Source organism: Lepidochelys kempii, chromosome 2 (assembly GCF_965140285.1).
Source record: "Lepidochelys kempii isolate rLepKem1 chromosome 2, rLepKem1.hap1, whole genome shotgun sequence".
Classification (NCBI taxonomy): domain Eukaryota; kingdom Metazoa; phylum Chordata; order Testudines; family Cheloniidae; genus Lepidochelys; species Lepidochelys kempii.
The window spans coordinates 187,743,808-187,766,565 of record NC_136381.1 but is presented as its reverse complement, the minus strand read 5'-3'; the positions used below and the strand labels follow the sequence as shown (position 1 = coordinate 187,766,565).

At 42.4% G+C, this 22,758-nt stretch overlaps 1 protein-coding gene across 7 annotated transcripts in view; it reads right to left on the bottom strand.

Annotated features, from left to right (window-relative positions):
* MYRIP (myosin VIIA and Rab interacting protein) overlaps window positions 1–22,758 on the bottom strand; it is a 348,446-nt gene that overhangs the window by 301,922 nt on the left and 23,766 nt on the right. For 3 of the 7 annotated variants that reach the window (XM_073333102.2, XM_073333109.2, XM_073333110.2), the window contains exons 1-2: window positions 21,766–21,826; window positions 19,997–20,119 (exon numbers count right to left, since the gene is read on the bottom strand). In XM_073333102.2, coding sequence (XP_073189203.2) covers window positions 19,997–20,119; window positions 21,766–21,806 — 164 coding nt within the window. In that variant the 5' untranslated portion in view covers window positions 21,807–21,826. Of the gene's footprint in view, window positions 1–19,996; window positions 20,120–21,765; window positions 21,827–22,758 lie in introns of those variants that run through there. The other 4 variants (XM_073333104.2, XM_073333103.2, XM_073333105.2 and 1 more) reach the window with 2 other exon arrangements.

Genomic DNA, 22,758 nt, shown 5'->3' with positions numbered 1-22,758 from the left:
TTCTCCCATGTGTTCACACTTGAGGTTACCTACTCCCAGTAGCTCTTGCTGGGCCATTCTGTGCTTATCATTGTTGAAGACCGGCTTGTGAAAAAGGCATTTTGTAGTAAAGTTTGTGGTAGGGAGTTCCACAGCTAAGGGCCTTCCACCAAGAATGCCCAGCCTCTGGACCCCAAGAGTTTTGTCCTGCATCCTTATTAGAAACTAGCCGAAGTATAAGAGGACTCGCTTTCTCTCTCATTGGTCTCCATTCCAAGATACTTACAGAGGGTGGAGTTTTCAAAAGGCACATGTCTGACCTCACAAAGCATCAACGCCATTGGCATCAAAAGTCATCAGTGCCACTGACTTCGATGGGAGCAGTCAGAACCCACTGAGTGCTATTGAAAATCCCGCACAGTACGTGAAAATGGATTTCTGTTACAATAATTAGGAGACTGAGAAACTTTTGCCCATTCCTTTATGGCAGCAGTTCTCATCCTGAGACCCCAGAAACTGCACAGGGGGTCTTCAAAATGTCAACCAATCACACCAAGGACAGATAGGCACATCCCTCTCACTGATATCTGTAAGTACTCTTATGCTCTTTTTCTTAAAGCATTACTAACAGTACGTGTTTATATGAAGTACATATATACCCCTCTCAATCAGTTTCTCAGTTGGGGGTCTGTGCTTAACACGGCATTTGAAAAGGGATTCATCAGCAAAAAAAGTTTGAGAAACTCTGCTTTATGAAGCTGGTGAGAGTCCTGAAATGAGTGAATGCTCTGCTGGATCTCTTTTATAATGTTTGATGACAGGAAGATTTTGCTCTGGGCTGTCTGGAACTGCTTCTCTAGTTAAAACTAAAGGGCAATTAAATTTGAGAGAACTCTTGGCTTTGTCATCCAGAAGGTCTAGCCAGCAAAACACTTTCAGGGCTTCCTGGATAGTGCTGCAGGCTGCTGTAGTGTTTAACAAAAACAAAACAGACAGATGATCACTAGATCAACCTCTAACCTACCTCTAACTAGGTCTTCACTTCTCAATGCTACTGTCTCTACTGCTGTCAATTCTGTCAAAAACAACAGAACCCCCCACCCCACAAAAAAACATGAAAAAAGTGGTTCATTCAGGAGAGGTAAATGCACAGAATAGAAGCGTCTTCCCTACCTATTTTAATCACAGGATCATTGAGGGACACAAAAGTCTTTTACTAGATGCAGGTACAAATCTTGCACATTTAGCGAGGACTGCCTGCTAGAATCTCCAACTGACTGACTCGATCTTGAATCCTATCCCTCACAAAAATATTTTAACCATATTAAATCTAAATATCATCTCTCTAAAATCAGATCATTTTTGGACTATGATCTAGCTTCACAGATTGTGAAGCTGGTGTTCTTGGGAGGCTCAAGTCAATCCCACTTTAAAGGGAGAATAACCAGAGGGGAACATGTTTGTTACCAGATTTCCTGTGATTATCTTATTCCTGAGGCCGTCATCCCCCGGATTCCTCGCCTGCATAGGCACACTGAGTCTGGTTGTGCTGATTAGAGGAAGTTATTTATACCACTATCAACAAGAGTCTGGGAAAAGGGAATGAAGGTCCAGATGGTGCCAAAAAAAATTCAGGGTGTCTATCCAGATGCAAAATGCAATCCACCAGGCCTGGACCGATGGATATAAAGGTACAGGCTACGTACCTGTAGCCGTGTTTATTCACAGATAGTAGCCATGTTTATTCACAGATAGTTGTCTCACTCTATGCCAGAGGTGAGCAAACTTTTTGGCCCAAGGGCCACATCGGGGTGCAAAACTGTATGGAAGGCCAGGTAGGGAAGGCTGTACCTCCCCAAACAGCCTGGCCGCCGCCCCCTGACTGCCCCCCTCAGAACCCCCGACCCATCCAACCTCCCCACTCCTTATCTCCTGACCGCCCCCTCCCAGGACCCCCTGCCCCAAACCGCACCCCCCCCGGATCCTACCCCCTATTCAACCCCCCCTGCTCCCTGACTGCCCCCCAGCCCCATCCACCCTCCCGCCCCTTGACAGGCCCCCCAGGACTTCCATCCAACCCCCACCCCCCATTCCTCATCCCCAACCGCTCCCTGTCCCCTGACTGCCCCCCAGTACCCCCTACTCAACACCCCCAATGCCACATGCGCCACCACCGCCCCCTTACCATGCTGCTCAGAGCGGCAGGAACTCGCAGCCCCACTGCCCGTGCGGTGGCGTGGCTGCAGGGGAGGGGGAACAGCAGGGGGCAAGCCTCCCTGGCCAGGAGGACTGTCCCGCAGGCTGGATGTGGCCCATGGACTGTAGTTTGCCCACCTCTGCTCTATGCAGTTAATAAAGGAATGTTGTCAAGAACTGGAATGAGTAGAATAGGAAAGGGGAAAATGTGATAAATCCACCGTTGCTGAAACAATTTTTTTTTAAATAAAATATATTTCAACAATGGCCTATTTTGAAACATGGATGTTACTTTCTGCCCTTCTGAATTAATGCAATAACTAATAACCATAAAAATACATAAACAATAGACAACATATAAAATGCATCTAGATTTTTAGGTGACTTTCCACAGGAGTGAACAAGAACTAGTGCTTTCTCAACTGGGGGAATATACTGAGAAAGACTCTGATCTCATAACTGCAGTGACGTTACACACATGTAACAGAAGAATTTGACCAGTTTTCTGTAAGGAGTCCAGGAACTTAAAAAAAATCAAATAAATTAAGCGAAGTTATCAGGAGATGCAATTCCTGCTGTCAATCAAATAATATTGATTCAAGTCTGTTCTCTTTAGCTTTAAAAAAAGAATATGCTATAGGATTACATCTACTTGAGTGACAGGATGGATGCAATCAGCAGCAAGAAAGCTTTTAATCAACTCCTGATTAAATTTCACCATATTTCTAGAATGACTATTAAAATCATACATAACTATTTTATTTTTGTACACAGGACACAGATTGGTTTCTTAAACTCATAATCTGCTATAGTTTTAGGAACATATTAAGTAGGTACTAGGACTAAAAAGATATAACGTGACTAACCAATGAACAGTTTTCTATCTAGCTGCTCCCCCACAATCAAATGGTTTGCTCATTTAGAGCAGAACCTTCAAAATGAAGTGTTCACGTGTCAATGCACAGCAGGACAGAAGGAGATTGATGTCACAGTTCAGAGCAACTGCACTTGTATTTGCTCTCCATGGTCCAGCAACGGAACCTACTAAGGCTCCCAAACCATCATCTCTCTCAGGTAGAGAGCTGCATCTCTCTCCCTCCTGACCAGAATATTTCCAGGCTGCACAGTTCCCTGCCTACACTGAGTTCCCCAGCAACTCAGACTGCCTCAGCAGGCTTGCACTGATTTCTCCTCTACGGCTATAAACAGTACAACTGCCCACAGTTATAAGTTACCACCCAGCTCTTTCTAAGCAAGTACATTTATTCTTAAGGTAAAAACATTACAGAAAAAAAACAATAAAAGAAACTAAATGCATGCTAATAACTTTACCAAAGATCACTCCCACCCCATTGCAACAAAGGCTCTGGTTGATGTCAGTCCTTACAATCGTTCTTTAAGGACTGGGGCTCTCCTCTTGGACAGAAGGTCCTCTCCATTTGCTGGATCAGAACAAAGGCCCCAAGTCAGTTTAAACTCAGGCTACTTATCCAAAAGTCCTTTCTTTGTCTGCTGGTCTCTCGTGAATCCAGGCTGAACCAGTACATACGAGCTTCTCCAGGTGGTGATGCTTCTTGGGAGATAGTATAACCCGAATGAATCTGCCCAATCACTTCTCATTGTTCTTAGTTCCTGAACAGCTGTGGTCCCTCTACCCCAAGGAATTTGTACAACCCCCAGCCCACAGTGATAAATAAACTAGTAAGATCTCCCAAAGATATCACAGGAAATTACCATATCTATCACACGGCATCATATTAAGCTTTTCCATTCTTATGCAATGGCTCTGAGAGAGATTAAGAGGTCCCTTTTCCTCTGCAATGCCATCTATAAAGTCTCAAACAGCAGAACTTGTCTGGGTTGTTTCTCCGGAATAATACAGGCTACCTCATGAAGGCTTCAATATCTGAATGGTTCCCGATTCAAGGAGTCTTTAATCATCTTCTCAGATACAATGGTGGGGATTTGTGATAATCTCTCTTGTTCCAGAGACACAATGTAAATGCAGAACGTAGCAAATGCTCACTTTTCCTGATTTTCACCCAATTTCATCATCAGAGGGCGTGAATGCACAAGGAGGTCCTATGAGATGGGTTCCTTGTCCCTAATGTATGATGAAAGCCAAATAAGAATTTCTCATCTCTTTATTCGATTTGTATAAGCCTCTGGTCAGGAATACATGTTACTGGCAACCCTTAAGTATGCTCTAGTCTCCCAGTTGCTTTAAAAAAAAAAAAAAAGATGAACAATCTTCCTAGTTAGGCAATCTCCAACCTTCCCTGTCTAGGAGAACATATTGAGAGAGCCAACTCCATTAGCAATTACTGTTCTCCAACGTTTATCACAGGCTTCTGACTGAAATAACCAAAAAAATTCGGAACAATTCTATACTATTGTAACTCCAGTGAATCGCACCAGCGTAAACCCAGTGGACCTCCATGAAGGACCAAGCTCACTGTATTTGAGCTCTTCACTAATATACAGCTCCACCCAGAGATTAATTGTTCATAGAAATATATCAAAGAGAGATGGAAAGAATTTTCCATATTTTTTATCATGGAGCCTGAACACTGGTCAATGGATCAGATTAAGATATTTTCTGCATTCTAATTTTTAATTAGTATCACAGCAAAAATACATTTGAGTCATGCTGCTTCTACACGTTGTAACAACCATAAGAGTCCAGGGATTAAAGTAATAAAGAGAGACACATTTGAATATCTTATTGATTTAGCGTAATTCATTTCAACCATGAAAGGACAGGCTGCTACATGATTTATTAAAGTCATTTTATCACATAACAACCCAGTCTATTGTTCAGTTCAGAAAAACATTTAGGGACCTATTCTAATCTCAGATGCAGAGACAAGTGTACAGCAACTACAAATAGGACATAGACTAACTTGTTTTACAAGATATGTGAAGACAGGTTTCTCTGATCAGTCTCTGGGTCTTAAATGCATGCTTAAGGTTTTGCTTAACTGGTATCCTGACTATGGACTAACTAAGCATGCACTTATGTCCCTGTATCGAGACCTTCATGAGCACATATTGAGTCAAAATTTCTCAAGTGGCAATGTAAGTGACAACCATAAAAGGAAAATTAGTATTTGCAGTTACCTGTTATATGCACACAATAGGTACATGGGCAAATTTTGCGGGCACAACATAGGGAGTCGGTTTCCAAATCCTCTAACTTTATCCTAGATCCACTTCATTCTGGCTTCTACCCTCACCAATCTATTGAAAGTGCTCTTGCCAGATTCTCTTCTTTGCCATATCTCTTGACCCATATCCCATCCTCTTCAACCTTTCTGCAGCTACCCTTTGCCTTCATCTGGTTGTTTTGTGGCTTTCATAATAGTGTCCTCTCGTGGTTTTCCTACTACCTACCTGACTACACTTTCAGCATGTCTTTGGGCAGTTCCTCCTCCTCCACTCACTGGCTTCAGTTAGCTACATTTCACCCCAAAATAATGCAAGTTATTTACAGACTAATAGGAAGGATACTTGTGGGATAGTTTACTCTCAATGGGGGAACTAAATTATTGCTGAAGGAGTGGGGCAGACAATTTCTTATGCTGAAAGTTAAGCAATAAATCTATAAAAATGGATTGGATGAAAGCTGTAGTTTAATTGGCTGCTTACTCTTTCAGCTCAGCTAATCATCATAGTGGGACTAGGCAGCCCCCTTACCAATCATGAGTTTATTGTAATCTTAGCTACACAGACAAATGCATAGTAACTGCAAATTGTATACTATACCACTAGACCAGTTCATTTAAAAAAACATTACTCATTCTGGTTTCCTCCATCTGAAACTGCTCCTAAGAAGCAGAAAAAGTCTTAAAATTAATCCAGGAAGTTGTAAATGGATAGGTGTTCTCAACCTAGCCTTTCCCCATCTAGAGACCTGTACTCTCCTGAGTAACTTAGGGGCTGCTAAAGGCCAGTCCTTTGCAAGCTATGTAAATGATCCATTGCTTTACTTCAGAGGAGGAGTTTCCAGAGTTAAGGAATCTCTACCCCTTGGATATCTTAGGCTGCTCTCAGCCTGCACCTCCCCACATTAAGAAGTCCTCTTTTATTTCCTATGACTTTCTCTGCTGCCAGCACAACACTTCATATTTTACCCTTCCTAATTTAAACATTAATGACGTGAATCTCCTCTGCCTTGCACTTTGTGGAATCACATACTTCTGTGCAAAGCAAGTCACAGTGGGATTTGGCGATGACTAACAAGGTGCAAACCAGTGGGAAAATTAACAAATAGTTTATTTTTACCTAATGATAAAACATTATTTCCTTCCACCACTTATTACTCTAGTTCCTGGTTTCAGAAAGGATTTAGGAATAAGTTTTTTAAAAATATAAACACAGATAGCAGTGGTGAGCTCAGCACTGGCCTCAACAGAACAAGCCAGCTGATCACTCCTGCAGCCCTCCTCCACTTCCCCATCTTCTGGTGCTGCATCTTAGTGCTGCTGTTGGCCCTGCCTCTGATGATGATTAGAAACCAACCTCACCAAGGTCTGTGGCTTCTCCATATGAGGGTCCCCAAAATAGCTAAAACTAGATATAATTTAAAAAAAATACAGACAAAGACTAGCCACTTACCCTGATTTACTCTTAATTAAAACAACTGACATCAGTGAGTTCGGCTTCACATCAATATCACTTTAATGTAATTATCTATTTATTTCCCTTGGAATATTTCTGGGGTATGTTGTTTTGTTTAATGTCTTCTATATAAGGAAGGCAACAGCTAAACATAATGGCTCCCTTTTTTTGACACATTATCATCTCTTATACAAATACATTATTATAAATGTTGCCTGTAGAAAAAGCCTCCTTTAATTGCCAAAGTAGCTTTGAAATCAACAAACTTCAAAAGGCGGAATAGTAACCCTAATTTTCCAAGAAAGAGTCAAAGATGAGCACATTTAGGATATGGAGTCATATCACTCCAGGCAGACCCACGAACGGGTCAACACAACCAAGCAGAGTTCTATAACATTTATCATGTTGCTATAGAAACTGAAAAAGTATGATAATTCCCTTCTAGCGCCAAAAACAAATTTTAAACTACAACACTGTGCTACCAACACGGAGAGCCTTGACATGTATCATTTACAATTTAGTATTTCCTTACAGCAATAGCATATCAAATATCTTCCTACTGCACATTGTTAGCAGTCTACGACATTTGACTATTATTCTCGTGTGGCATTTGTCTGCAAGCTTTATTTAAATTTGTGGAAGTAATAAACACAGTAATAAACAAAAAACATGAACAGAAATACCATTACTTACAACTTAGATTTTGACCCTGCCTACATGGCAACTGTACCTCAGAGAATCTAGATATGACGACATGTTTAGTTCCACTAAACTAGTTACAAGCATGTCCCTCCAACAAAGCCAAAGCCTTTGCCAGCCCGGGGGTGAAATCTTGATACAGAAACACAGTTAGGTTTAGTCTACAATACAATTTTTAATTGCATTGTAGCTCTGTAGCACCCCCCATTCTGCCTCAAATATTACAGAGGCAAAGCCTCAGCTGATGTATATCGTAAGTATAATCGTCAGGTTTGTAAAAAGATATGACCTCACCAACCTTGTCTCTCTGAAGGTTTGTAAACTTTTAATGAATAAAAATAAAAGGCTTTTCTTACTTATACTAGATAATTTATCCAAACCTCTTTACTGGAAACCTAATATCGAATAAGGTTTTTAGCCAGAATGTTTATGGCTGGCACCCTTGATTATTTATTGTTTTTGATAAGGTAAAATATTTTCTTACTAAAGGGCACACTATATTCAAAATATCTGCAATAACTCCTGTCACCATGCCCAAATTCTGCAGACTTGGATGCTACAAAGCCTTACTCAAAGGAGTATTCCTTACTTGTATGAGTAGTCCCTCATATGCATGGAGAACTATGCACGTGAATGAGGATTAGGCCTATGAATCAAGTTAGCAAGATCAGGCTCTTCATACAGAAGATATCGAAGATTAAATATTGATTTTACATTACGTCTGTTCATTATCTCTACATATTCTGAGCTAAACAATGATTGTTAATTTACATAACAGACAGCAGTGAGCAATATTAAGTATATAAAACCTTAGGTACATATACGACTCCCATTACTAGAATAGCGAGGGCCTGTTTTTCAATGACAGTTAGGCACCTAAAGATGCAGGCAGGCACCTAGTGGGATTTTGAAATGTATCTAAACAGCACGGTTAGCAAGTGTGGTTGGACATATTCCTGGACGTTTCATCACATGACAATCTTTAATTAAAGATTAATCTTAAATTCCTGGAGACTCCAACTTGAACACTCCCAATAAAGTTCAGAGGGCCCTCTAATAAAGGGTGCTTATACTTAGGTTTGGCTTTATTGCCAAAGTTAAAAAAAGAAGAAAAAATTCATTTCCCCAGCTGTAACTGTTACCTGGGTACCTCCCTCAGAACGGTTCACCCCGCACCCTAGTCCTCACTCTCTGTCGAAAGTCACCACCACCTCTCTGATGCCTAAGTGGAATAATGCACCCACTGCAATAATGAGTCAGCTGAATCCACCTACTCTTTCCCCGTAGGATCAAACCTACTAACAGGTTAGGCAAGGTGTACTGTAGAAGGCTGGAAATAAATTGAATACAAAATAGCATACAGGCGTATTGCTGGTGTATGGATATATTAATGACATCAGTGAAATATCTACAACCTTGTGTGATCCCAAACAGAGTATTAGTTGTAAGCAGCACACTTTCAGATCAGCATATCCTGCAATCAATGACAAATAACAGTTCCTAAAAGCACTTTAAAGGCTAACCTTACTGACTCTGCAGCCAAAACAGCCATTAGCTCTCCAGCTCTTGGGCGGAATTTATCCAGATCACTACTTTTTGACAAGCAACTTTGACCAGCGAAAACCCTAAGGGGACTTCAGTTAAAATATTAAGCTTTACTCTCTAGACAGAGCTATAAAACAAACGGCATAAAGTAGTACATTTAGTATGCAAATGAAATTACTGACAACTGTTAATCTTACTCCTCCGATACACATACAGTTTGTTTGCTTGCATATTTGAAAAAAACGGTTACTTACTTTCTCATAACTGGTGTTCTTCGAGATGTGTTGTTCAGGTCCATTCCACATTAGGTGTGCGCCTGCTGCATGCACGAGCGTCGGAAACTTTTCCCCTTAGCGGCTCCCATCGGGACGGTGCAGTGGCCCCCTGAGTGGCGCCATTGCGCCGTGCATATATACCCCCACTGGCCCAACCCCCTCCAGTTCCTCCTTGCCGGCAACTCCGACAGAGGGGTAGGAGGGTGGGTGGTGGAATGGACGTGAACAACACATCTCGAAGAACAACAGTTACGAGAAAGTAACCGTTTTTTCTTCTTCGAGTGCTTGTTCATGTCCATTCCACATTAGGTGAATCACAAGCTGACCTCTGGAAGAGGGCAGGAGTCATGGAACAACTGCTCGGAGGACCGCTCTGCCAACCGCCGCGTCCTCTCTGGCCTGCTGGTTGACCGCGTAGTGGGTCATGAAGGTGTGCACCAAGGACCAGGTGGCTGCTCTGCAGATCTCCTGGATCGGGCCCTGTGCCAGGAATGCCGTGGAAGTCGCTTGCGCCCTGGTCGAGTGGGCCATGACCGCCAGAGCTGGAACACCTGCGAGCTCATAGCACGCCCGGATGCAGCTTGTAATCCGAGTCAAAATCCGCTGCGCCAACACTGGGAAGCCTTTCATCCTCTCGGCTACAGCCACAAACAGCTGCGCAGATTTACGAAAGGGCTTGGTGCACTCCAAATAGCATACCAGCGCTCGAACCACACAAATGACCTGGCCCAAATGGAATTGGGAGACCACCTTAGGGAGGAACTTGTGGTGCGACCAGAGCTGAACCTCGTCCTTGTGAAATACTGTATACAGTGGCACAGGGGTGAGGGCCCTCAGTTCAGACACCCTTCTGGCCGAGGTAATGGCAACCAGAAATGCCACCTTCCAGGAAAGGTGGAGGAGGGAACAGGAAGCGAAGGGCTCGAAAGGGGGTCCCATGAGTTTAGAGAGGGCCAGGTTAAGGTTCCATGGAGGGACTGGTAGGCGGGAGTACAGGAACACCCTCTCCAACCCTTTAAGGAACCATCCCACCATCAGGTGGGCGAACAGCGAGCCCCCCAAGAACCCCGGATGGAAGGCGGAGATGGCCATCAGGTGCACTCTGAGTGAGGACGGGGCTAGTCCTTGCTGCTTGAGGTGCAGGAGGTACTCCAGAATGGCCTGCACCGGGGCCTGGCACGGCCGCACCTGTCAGGGTTCACAGCAACATGAGAACCTTTTCCACTTGGCCATATAGGCCGCCCTGGTAGAGGGCTTTCTACTACCAAGGAGAATCTGTTGCACTGGAAGGGAGCACTGGCTCTCCAGGGCGTCAGGTGCCGTCAGGTGCAGTGACTGTAAGTCGGGGTGGACAAGTCCTGTGTAATGAGGTCCCAGTGTAGGGGCAGGACTACTAGGGCCTCCACTGACAGCTCTAGAAGCGATGTGTACCAGTGATGGCAGGCCCAGGCTGGGGCGATGAGGATCACCGTTGCCCTGTCCCTGCGCACCTTGAGTAGGACCTTGTGCACCAAGGGGAGCGGGAGGAAGGCATCATACATCAAGTCCCCTCCACGGGATCGCAAACGCGTCCACAAACGAGCCCGGGCTGCGGCCCTGGAACAAGCAGAACCGCAGGCACTGGGCATTGGTCCTGGTGGCAAACAGGTCTACCCGGGGAAACCCCCACCTGCGGAAGAGCGAAAGTACGACGTCCGCCCCGAGCGTCCACTCGTGCATGCAGTATGACCTGCTCAGGGAGTCCGCCAGCTCGTTTCGTACCTCCGGGAGATTGGACACCTTGAGGTGAATTGCATGGGCTATGCAAAGGTCCCAGAGGAGGAGAGCCTCACGACAGAGCGGCGAGGAACGAGGACCTACCGCCCAGGACCACTGCACCGAGTAACTTGCCCTGTATGGGGCCTCTTGGTACTCCTGATTGGCCTTTCTGGACCCCCTGGGCCTATGACCTGGCGTCCCCCATTGGGGTTGCCAGCTCCCCTGAGGGTCCCTGCTGTCTGGGGCCCAGTGCAAGAAGCTATAGCGGTGCTGGACTGCAGCAATGCCAATCGCGAAGGCCATGGCGGTGCCAATGATCAGCGCCCGCGGGAGAACGAGCGTGTCCTGGCTGATTGGGGGCAGTACCGGTATCCCTGGGACTGGGACCAGGGTTCCCTGGACCGGGATCGTCTGCAGGAGTCCTCTGGCGAAAGCCGTCTCAACTCCTCCCGGTGCCGGTCTCTGGGTGGTGCCGGAGAGCGGCATGGTCTTTCCGGTGCTTCTTCATGGCGACCCACTGCCAGTGCTGCAACCTCCTTCTGGGCCGCTGGCAAGTATGAGTCCGCGGAGTCAGCACTCGACTGGGACCAACTCTGGGAGCAGTGCCAGAACGGTGTCCTCGAGAGGCACACCATTGCTGGCTTACCCCTCGATGGCACCCGAGGCATGGGTGCCAGAGGGTTCTCCCCATACAGGAGGGGGCTCGATGCCGACAGCTCGATGAGGTCCTTTGCAGCCTCAAAAGGTGGGGCTTGTGCTGCCGAGACCGCCGGTTTCAGGGCCAGTACCACGGCCTTCCCGCTCTTATCGCGCTCGGGGCCTTGGGAAGTGCCGGCCTCCTGTGCAGGGAACAACCGCGCCTTCCTTTTGGCTGCACCGGGGGCCGCACTGGGGAGGACGAGCAGTGCCAGGGCCTAGCATGGTGCTCTGGGGCCGACAGTTTACGGTGCTTAGCCGGTGCCAGGTCTCTCAACAGCTCTGGGGCACTACACACCAAGGAAGCTTGAGCCAGCGTTGGGCACTCCAGGTCCAGTAGCTGCAATGCGGTCTCCATCAACAGTTGCTTTAGACTAAAGTCTCTTTCTTTTCTTGTCCTTGGCTTAAACGCCCTTGCAAATCCTACACAGTTCAGTTTGATGTCCATCCCCAGGGCAACGTAGACACGAGTTGTGGGGGTCACTAACTGGCATAGGTTTGCGGCACATGGTGCAAGCCTTGAAACCGTGGGCCTGCAGCATGCCCTGCGGTCTGGGGCGGGTGCTGGAGGCCTCCAAGCACCTAAAGCACCTTGAGGTCTTCAAACTACAATTTGAGGACTTCAATAGCACAGATATAGGTGTGAGGTCATTTTTAGGAGTGGTGGGTGAAATTCTGTGGCCTGCATCGTGCAGGAGGTCAGACTAGATGATCATAATGGTCCCTTCTGACCTAAATATCTATGAATCTATAATGACTTAAGTGTCCACAATAGGTATGTTAACGAACTGTTAACAGCTACTCTAAAGGCTAAGGGACTGCTCTTCTACAAGAGAGAGCGAGGGAGAGAGAGACGTTCCAATGCCACCACGGATGGTAAGAAGGAACTGGAGGGGGTCAGGCCGGCGGGGGTATATATATATGCGCGGCGCAGTGGCACCACTCGGGGGGGCCCCGCTGGCCCGACGGGAGCCGCTAAGGGGAAAAGTTTCCAATGGACGTGAACAAGCACTCGAAGAAGAACCTATGTAACAGGAGCTGTGGTACTTATCCTGTAGGTGAAAGGTTCTGATTTCACTCCTGTTGACACTCTTGTGAACGGACTATAGTTCAGGAAAAGAAACTACAGTTTCAATAGTTATTGTCATATGGTCATTTCACCTCTTTGCCATAGGCGTAGTCTGACTTCTACGTTGCGGGCGGGGGTTGCAGCATGCAGAGAGCACCCATCTGATGCTACCCTCCATTCTTCTTGGCTCTGTGCGTTGTTCCTGCTTTGAGGGCCAGTGCATGGGGTGCAGAGGTAAAGCCATGTTTCAGTCTCCCCTTCCTTCTCTGCATCCCCAGAGGAGTTAGCAAGGGAGCAATCATGGGGGCTGGAATCATATCTGGTGCTTGTAAAATCTGTGTAAAGGGTCCTCCTTGTGCCCTCCCCATCTATTTGGTAAAGGCCAAATAGATGCCGGTTCTATTAAACTACGTAAGGCAACAAAGTTCAGTGTTCAGAAATCGAAGTCATCTTCTGGAATTCTACTGCTCAGGGACACAGCAAGGCTGAAAACCAGAAAGAGCTTTTAAAACCTATATTGTTAAAAGCTATTTGAAGCAAAGCTGTTCTAGGAATGAGGAATATGAATAGATACACCTCTACTGATTCAACAGCCAGTTAGTTACCAGTGTGTTTGACTTGGCATTTTTCCAATATAGGAAATTAATTACACAGAAGGCGCTTTGTAAACACAAGTTAACAGAACTTTAATTTTATCTGCAAGACCTATGACACATACAGTCCATATACTAAATCCTCTTGTAATAGGAGACAGAAGAATGAGGTTTAAAAAAAAAAAAAACCACTTGCTTTTTATGGTCTAGCTTGACCCTGAATTCCACATAGTGCAAGATCATGAGAAACACAAATAGGGTGAGACGACACTCGTAAAAATGCCTGTGCCCCATCTACATTAGCATTTCCACCAGCCCTAGGCCAATTTTCTGAAAATTGCCAGCACAGACAAGGCCTTTCACTAACCATATGTGTGGCTATTTCTCAAGTGGAGTAAGCAGAGTAGTCAGAAATCTCTTCAGAGCACTAGCCCTTCCTACACAGAGTCTAATAATTCCTCTGTTTAGAAGTGCAAAAGTAAAAATGGCTATGATCGGGAAAACCGGCTTCAGCACTCCTAGCCACAGTTGAAAAACTGTGATAGAGTACTTAGAACTGAAGGATAAATTTCATTTCATAATGTCTTCATACTGACAAATTCCATTTAGCAGGAACACCCACCCAGCATAGCATCTTGAAACCATAGAGGATCAGAGTTTCATTTACCCTCTGGCAGTGTAAATAGCCTAATGTACATAATAATCAGGCCCCTGTAAGCTCCTCTGTCTGGGTCGTGTCCCCTTCCCCCACCCCCACTGTGGACACTAATGGAAAAATGGTATATGGAAAAATGATTTTAAAAAATACTAGTACCCAGTTTCGACAAGGTCTTTTCCCAGTGTTAGCACTGCTGCAGCTGCACTAATTCTAAACCAGGGTGCCAAAAATTCCCACTGGAAACACACCAGTTAGTATATCTACCTAAGTTATTTAGGGCAGTGGTTCTCACATGTGCCAGTGGTCTGAAGAGGTTCTAGCATAAACGAGAAGCCTACACATTTGAAAGACAAGGTGGTCCCACCATACCATCAAGTTTCAATTGTGCAGGCATCACTTCAAGTTGAGTGCCTTTATATTCCTCCCAGAGTTCCCTTGTACACATATGCCTGTTTGCATTGTTTCACAGAAAATAAAGCCAGTCTACTAACATGTCTCTTTGTTGGGCATCTCTTTGAGCTAATTTCAGCCATGATCAAATTTGCTGATGACACTAAAATAGAGGAAGGGTAGCCAAATAAAACAAAAAACATCCCACCAACACAAAATGAGCTGGAGAGATTCAAGCTGTAGGAATAGCAGACAATGATAGGATATATGGTATGAATAATTACTGAGTTCTATAACATATATGAGAAAATAGACTGCACAGATACAAAATGGGTGGAAGTAACCAATTATATACTCAACACTGAGTGAGGTTATTTTCATCTGGTCACCTTAAACATTGTTCAGTTATTACATTTTCATATAATCACTCACTAGAAGGTGTGGGAACAGGATTGGGAGCTTCTGAGAGAAGATGACATTAAAATGTTTAAGAACTACTGATTAGGAGCCTGCTACAAGAAGTTACAAAAGAGCATTACAGCAGAGAATGCAAAAGATATTTACGAAGCTTCAGTGAAACTAGACAACTTGTCCAGCCAGCGAAGACTTACACAGTTCCTATATAAAGCATGATGAATTAATATTGGAAAAATATTGGAAAAATCTGCATTCAAGTCATTTTAATAAATAACGGGGGGGGGGGGGCAGAATCAAATCAGACCCCTGATTATTTTTATTTTGTGTATGCACAGGTTTTACATGGGTTACAATAGTGCTACATTCTTCTTCAAATGACACACGAACCTAAAAAAACGAGGAGTCTGGTGGCACCTTAAAGATTAACAGATTTATTTGGGCATAAGCTTTCTTTCGTGGGAAAGCTTATGCCCAAATAAATCTGTTAGTCTTTAAGGTGCCACCAGACTCCTCGTTGTTTTTGCGGATACAGACTAACAGTATGCATCAGAGGGGAAAGACAACATGAAACTCATTTGCCCTTCTGAGGCAATGACACTTTCATTAGCTTCAATAAATCAAACTATCCAGCTAAAAATTTTAAGTCTGACTTTGTCATAAATTTCTTACATCTTATAATTTACGCTGCATAGAAATGTGAATAGACAAAACTACATGAAAGAATTAATGGAAGATATTGGCATAATGTGACTGAAAACTATGCAGTATTTGCATCTTTCCTAACTTTAGCCACACTTCCAATAAATACATTAGTTTAAACTGTCATTCTAGTTGTGTATTAGTAAGCTTTTATATTCTGCTGGCAAAGTGGATTTGCAGCCAACAAGCCATCAACCTATTTCAGTTTTTTTAGCTTACATTCTTGTTAGATGATTTCCGCTATATCAACGTCTACTCTCCTATATTATCTTAAATGGTTCTTGTTCGTCGTTGTCATACAGAGCAAAACAACAATATTTTCAGTGCCAAAGTCAGCTCTGCAAAGTAACTACTGAAATTCCAGTGGAAAAATATAAAACTCTGTATAGTACAAGCCGGTATGCTGAAACCTACCTCTCCCTATATTATACATATAAAAATAAAATACATTCCATGTGAAAGCTTTAATAAGTTCCCTTTCAAAAAACAAACTTGCTATGTAAAAATCTATTGATCTCTTGATTTTCACAACTGACATTCAGTTTTAGCTAATTTGCCAATCTACAAAAGTTTATAAAGGTTTTTATCAATTTCCTATATAAAACTGTATTGTACACATAACAAAAGGAAATATATTACTATTACACCAAAATTTAAAAAAAAAACAACACATCCTCATACGTATCTGTAACCATTTTTGTAACAAAACTCTATACAATGTTAATATGTAAACAGTGGTTTTTGTCTTCTACAGAAAGTATAGCGTTATATCTGACATTTTAAAATCATCATCAGGCTGACAGATTTTGCCAATTATAACTTTTTCAAAAATTAAAACTACATAGAAATAGCCTCAAGAATTGATCTGACTTAGTATAAGTTGCAAAATAAGTTGTATTTAAACAAGGCAAAAGCTCCTTATAAGGTGACATTTTGGGAAACTCTTGTGTGTAAATATTATCCCTTTGATCATACTAAGCTCCTTCTCCCAACACTACTCCACCGAACAAAAAAATATTTACTGTATTGTAACGTGAGAGATAGAATATAACCCATGTTCACACCCTACACAGTATTGTAACAATCTTTGTACAAAGTATACCTTGTAAGGTATCTTGTGAAAACTCAATTTGCTGGTCAGTACTGGTCTAGTGTAAAATACGTACAGCAACATTGTATGTGAAGTTATAAGATTCCCTGTATGATGTTATTAACACATGTTTCAAACCCCACAGTCCTGTCCAGGCAGAAGTCAGGTCTATCCTAAAAAAAGGAAGGAATGTGTGCTTGACTTAATTTGATTACCCTGTATACTGCTTAAATGCAAACAGGAAGTTCAAAACACTTGGAAAAAGCCAGCAGGGAACATCCTTCCACATAGACTCTTTGTCTCTTGGGTCTCAGATGGAAATGTTTTTCAAGAGGGAGTCAAAACATAAAAAGGAGGGATAAACATCCCAAAGCAGCCTCTCTCTGCCCCTACCCATTACATTCACTGCATCTGAAGAGACAAAGAAAGCAACCTTTGGACTCCAGGGGAGCGATCTTGACCTAAAGAGTTTGTTCAGTGAGACTGCTGAAAGCATGTGGTGAGAAAACAAACTATGTTAGATTCAAAGCAAAGTTAAGTTAGGCATCTGTAAGCATTTTGTCTTTATTTTTTCTTGTAACCATGTCGGACTTCTATGCCTCATTACTTGCACTCACAATATCTCTCTTTAATCTTGCTCTAGTTAATAAACTTGTTTATTGTTTTATCTAATCCAGTGTGTTCAAGCTGAAGTATCCATGTAACTCCATTTGGGGTAACAAGTTGTGTGCATAATTAGTCCCTGAAAGGAATAAAGGACTCAGTAGATTTGTACCGTCTCTGAGAGGGCTAGGCAATAAAGGACATACATTTCTGGGGGGAAATCTGGGATTGGGGTGCTAGGGTCACCCTGTAGAATAACCCAGGCTGGTAAAAAACCAAGGTGTGCCTGGTTGGCTGTGTGCTGGGAGTGACTTACATGCTGGAGGCTGTTTGTGAGCAGTCCAGACTCGAAGCTACAGCAGCAAAGCATTTTAAATGGCACTCCAGGTTAGAGGGCAGGGGTGACACAGCTACTTATTAGTATGGACTGTACTCTGGTATGTCACACTGCAAAAACCAGCCACAACAATTTAAACCACAAACCAACCGGTAACTTTGCAAGTGATCCCTTAGTTAACAAAAGGTCCGAATTTAACGTCTGGTCACTGAACATTTGTTACAACCAATCTGTGGTAGAGAAATGTGGCTTTATCAGCACTGCACAAAATGAACAGATCCTGGCTCAGGAAACTAGTTGCTCAGGAATTCTTTGTGAAAGCATGCAAACAGAATTGCACAGCCTCCCCCAAAACATGGAATGTTCCTTAAGCCAGCTAATGGTCAGTTGTGTACTGTGGGAACCCATTTTGCCTTTAGTTTGTGATATTTCTCACCTTCCCATGCCCCATTTTCACAAATAAATTACTATTATTAACCAACAACTGTTATAGACCAACCCCAGAAACAAATCCTCAACCACTACACGACCCCTGAATAAACAGGCTTTGCACAGGGATTCTCCCTGGGGACCAAGGTTCATGGAACCATCTCTTCAGGCTGGGGGAGAGAACTGGAATCACAGCATGGCCATTGCTGCAGCATCTTTCCCAGCTTTTGTACTCTCAGTTCATTAGGATGCAACTGGCCATGCTCAAGTAACCCCTGGCTACTTCCTCATTCCTCTTCTAGCCCACCCTGCACTATCCCTAGCCCTCCCCCGCCTTCATTCTGCAATGGAGTAACCACTAAAATCCTTGGGTACAGGGTACAGCAGAGTCTCCCTGTGTATGCCCTCCTCATCCTGCCCTTCCACCACACAGCAGAACCACACCACCACTGTTTGGAAAAGCTGGGCAGGATCTTGCTTATTGATCAGGGGACACAGGTGAACAAGGACAAACACGGGGATGGATTTTAAGTGGCAGGCCACTTTATTAAAACTTCACATCCAAGAAGGGCACTATCTATCCATCTACCCATGCCAGGCATTAGGTGCATCCAGTGCAGGGTTCACAGGGCATTTATCATATAGCCCATACTCGGGGTAGCCTCCCTAGTGCCGATGCAAATGTTTCATCTTCCTCTGCTGAATCCTCTCCTTTTCCTCCTCCAAAGGGGAATGAAGGTACCAAAGAGGGTTCCTACTCTCCAGATCTCCATTTTTCCATAGACCTGGGGTCCACCAGAGAAATCACATGTCTCTTATTTTCTGGTTGCTGGCTCTTTGGCCTATTATCTGCACTGGACACCAGCCTCAAGTGGCTAAAAATGATGAAAGAGGTCTGAGAAACCCCAGGCCGGGTTTAATTAAGTGACTGTAGAAAGCAAGAGCCAATCAACTTGCATCTGTCTGGCCAACGAACAAAGGGGTACTCAGTGGGAGGAGGGGTCTATTCCTGTATAAATTCCCCTTTATCCTAAGCTATCCAGCACCTTGAGGTTCCAATCAAGTTTCTCATCCACTAGATCAGTGGGTGTCAGTGCACTCAAAATGAACTAGGATAGTGTGATGATGTATTTCCTCCTTATTTCAGAGAATAGCAACAGGAAATAAAACCACAACAATAAAAAGAGGGATTTCTTCTTCAATTTATACAACGTACAGGCTGAGTTTCATATCCTTTCTTAAGCAACTTCCTGCTCTTGTGATTCCAGTGAGATGCTGGAAGATAAAAAATGGTATCCGTTTTTCAAGTCAGCATTAGGGCAAGAGAAATTGCATGCAACAAGTATAGATAGGTACTTCAGTCTCTCTTCAAGATAAGCAAGTCATGTTTTCTAGAGAAGCTAAAAAAGAAACATGGATCACACAAAAGGAAATACAGTTGGAAACAATGGGAAAGCTATTGCATCTACCAACTCACATTCCTGCTAGTATATGAGGGAAACTGTCTTTCACACTTAGTTTGCTTTGCTTTGCAAGGGGCTCTTTTTGTTTTTTTACTGATTTTGTGTGACTGAAAGCAGAAGTTGAATATTTGGTCAGACAACAGTTTTCGGCACAATATACTGTATATTACAGAGTGTGTGAGAGAGAGAGAGAGCTCGCGCACGCACACTAGCTTACTTCTCCTATTCACTTCCATGAAAAAAATGTATTCAAACACTTTTAAAAAATAAATCAATTATGGTATTTAATCAAATAACTGAATCTGGCTATAATTACAAACCACAATAAATATTCTGTGCTGAATACATCCAGCTTCATAATGTGAAAAATATTTATTATGGATGCTGAAAGGCCAAGTTCCTCCAGTTTGTTCAGTATGCATCTTTTTCATTACCCAGACAGGACAATCAAAATGAAAATATATTTTCATAAAATCTTACCTCAGCCTCTCCTCTTCTTTCTTGCGAAGGCTGAAATCTCGTTGGACCACCTGAAGAACATGCTCTGCTTCATCATCTGTCAAACCAGATAGATCCAGTTTCCTCCCCATTATTTGATCTATCCTGGATATAAACAATAAAAAAAGTACCTGAAATCATAAAAGGCAACAAAGTACCAAGCGAACAACTTGAAAGCATTGTGTGGACTTCAATGAATTCATAAAATAAAGGACTATTGTGGCCATAACATCAGAGGACAAGAGAATCTCTTTGTATTTTATTCTTTTTTAAAACCTCTAACCTGCACAAACATTTAGGGGGATTGTGCACCACAGTTAATTTCATTCATTCCATCCTGATTTCAAATAGGACCTCAAAAGTTATTTTCAAAAATGGACAAATATTATTTCTATCACTTGGTAAGTGGCAACATTGCTACTCTACCTACAAGTAATATGTTACGGTGACCAAAAAGAAATTTAGAAATTCCAAGAGTTCAAAATCAAATCAACTACATGTAGACTTTGGAAACCAATAAAATACAATTTTATTTCCAAGAAAAGCATCAGATTTTTTTTAACAATTTCCACTGAGATCCCAATGAAGGAGTGAGATTCATGCTTCTGGAAAGCCTTGCCCTATTGGACTAAATACCTCAAGTTACCAGTTTGGTCTTAATCCATCTAGAAATGTTTTTTCAGAAAACTGCCATTCAATAATGTTCCTAACAGAAATCTGTTCCGCATCAAAAATACGTGGAAAAAAGGAAAACACTCAGAGTGGAAGGTTCACCACAAACCAATGCACTAAATAATTACTAATTTCACTTTAGCCTTGAAGATTGGAAAACAAAGTTGAAGTGTTGAACAAGTAAATCATCAGTATATCTATAGAAACAGAAGAACTGAGACAAAGAGCATCGGACTTACAGGATAATGCCAGACAAGTTAATGAGATCCATTAGGAACTAAAACTACAGTGTAAAGCCCAACAAAATAATTGGAAGACTTAGAAAAGCATAGGAGTTGAGAAAACATCAAAATAATGGGATTGAGAGAACATAAAACAGGAAAATTCAATAAAATATTTGAGGCCTGGATATGAGAATTTCTGCAAATGGATAGCAACAAAAAAAATCATTAAATTTGAAACAGAAGTACAAAACAGATTCAAATTAAAAATAAGAAGTGTAAAAAACAGATTTGCTGGCAAACAAAGAGCAACAAGGCTGTAAGACTACAACTCCTCTGATCATCAGCACAAAATTTTGGACATGTCTCACGCCAAAACAAAAACTCAAAGGAGGAAAGAAGAGGATCTCATTCATCTAGGATTATGCCATCAATATACATAACAGGAGAGGAGAATTTAAAATAAAAATTGCATAAACAGCTCCACAATATACAAAATTTGCTCTCCAGTCTAGTCATCCCAAAAATCACCTATGAAAAGAACAAACTCCTCCTCATCACCAGCAGATGTTCAGTTTTCTCTACATGGAATCAAAAATGACCTCAAAACCTGATGAAATAGTTTTACAGCTAAGAAAATATATTGAAATGTATTTACCTAAGGGACTAAATTAGTTTAGAGCTCATTATCTAAGCACTTTGATTATCCCTATCATGATATTGTCAGTATCCCCCAAGAAGTTATGTAACAGACAGTGGGTGATGGGACAAAAAGGAAATGGTCAAGCATTCTAAAAGCCCTAAACATGAAACAGAGAAGGGGCTGTGAAAAAGGCAATTCCGAGAGCCTGCACCTACCTGTTTGGGAAATGATGGCCCAACAGTCTGTGTGTTTTCATTTTTGTTTGTTTTGTTTAATAAATTGGTAAGTTCAACTATCAACACTGGCTCCTGTGAAAATTTTACCAGTAAGGGAACCCAGAAACCATGCATGCTATTCATAGTTTTAATGGAAGCCACAGTATCCAATCATTGAAGATCCATTTTGCATTCTTAATGATTTCATATAAAAATTTACAAAAAACTCTTTGAAATTCTTATGTCTAAAATTTTCAGCAGCTTTGTATCTATTACAAGTTTAAAACCATCTCTTCTAAGAATGTGTATAGCCCAAAGATATATCTGAGCAATACTCTGAACAAATAAAATTATGGCGTGGAATTAAGTGACCTTTGTGTTAGAGCAAGCGGTGAAAATGTGAAACGTGCTACATTTCATCCTGAAATAATTTTCCAAAATAAGATGGCCCGTTTGTTGCCAATACTCAATTGAAAATGCATTTGTTTATACTGTATTTTATCTTCTCCAATTCTTTAGTTTTCAGTTCTTTGAAAGGGAACTTCATATACCTGGAAAGAGAATATCATTTATCTTTTTCTACTTGTTAGGCTATTGCTGAAATTTCATATTCACTAACTAAAATCTCTTATTTTGCCACTCAGAATATAAATAGATGTAATTAATGGTATGCTAGATGAAATCAAAGACGTTGTTAATAGATGTCTGAAATTAGATTACAAATTCTTTGGGTGAGGAACTATTTCTTAATGTGTATCTGTTCATTACTAGGCACAATGAGGCTGTGATCCTGATTTGGTCCTTTGTGCGTTACCACAAAGCAAACCCAAACATTTATAAGTTTTAAACAAATGACAGGAAAATTCCTATCAAAAGGACGTTTTAAAAATAAAATTACTAACTTTAATAGGTAATAGAAAATTAGTGCCATGGAAACAAAGGACCGTATATCATCCCTTTTCCCCAACTCTTTCTTCATAGCAGGGGAGGGAA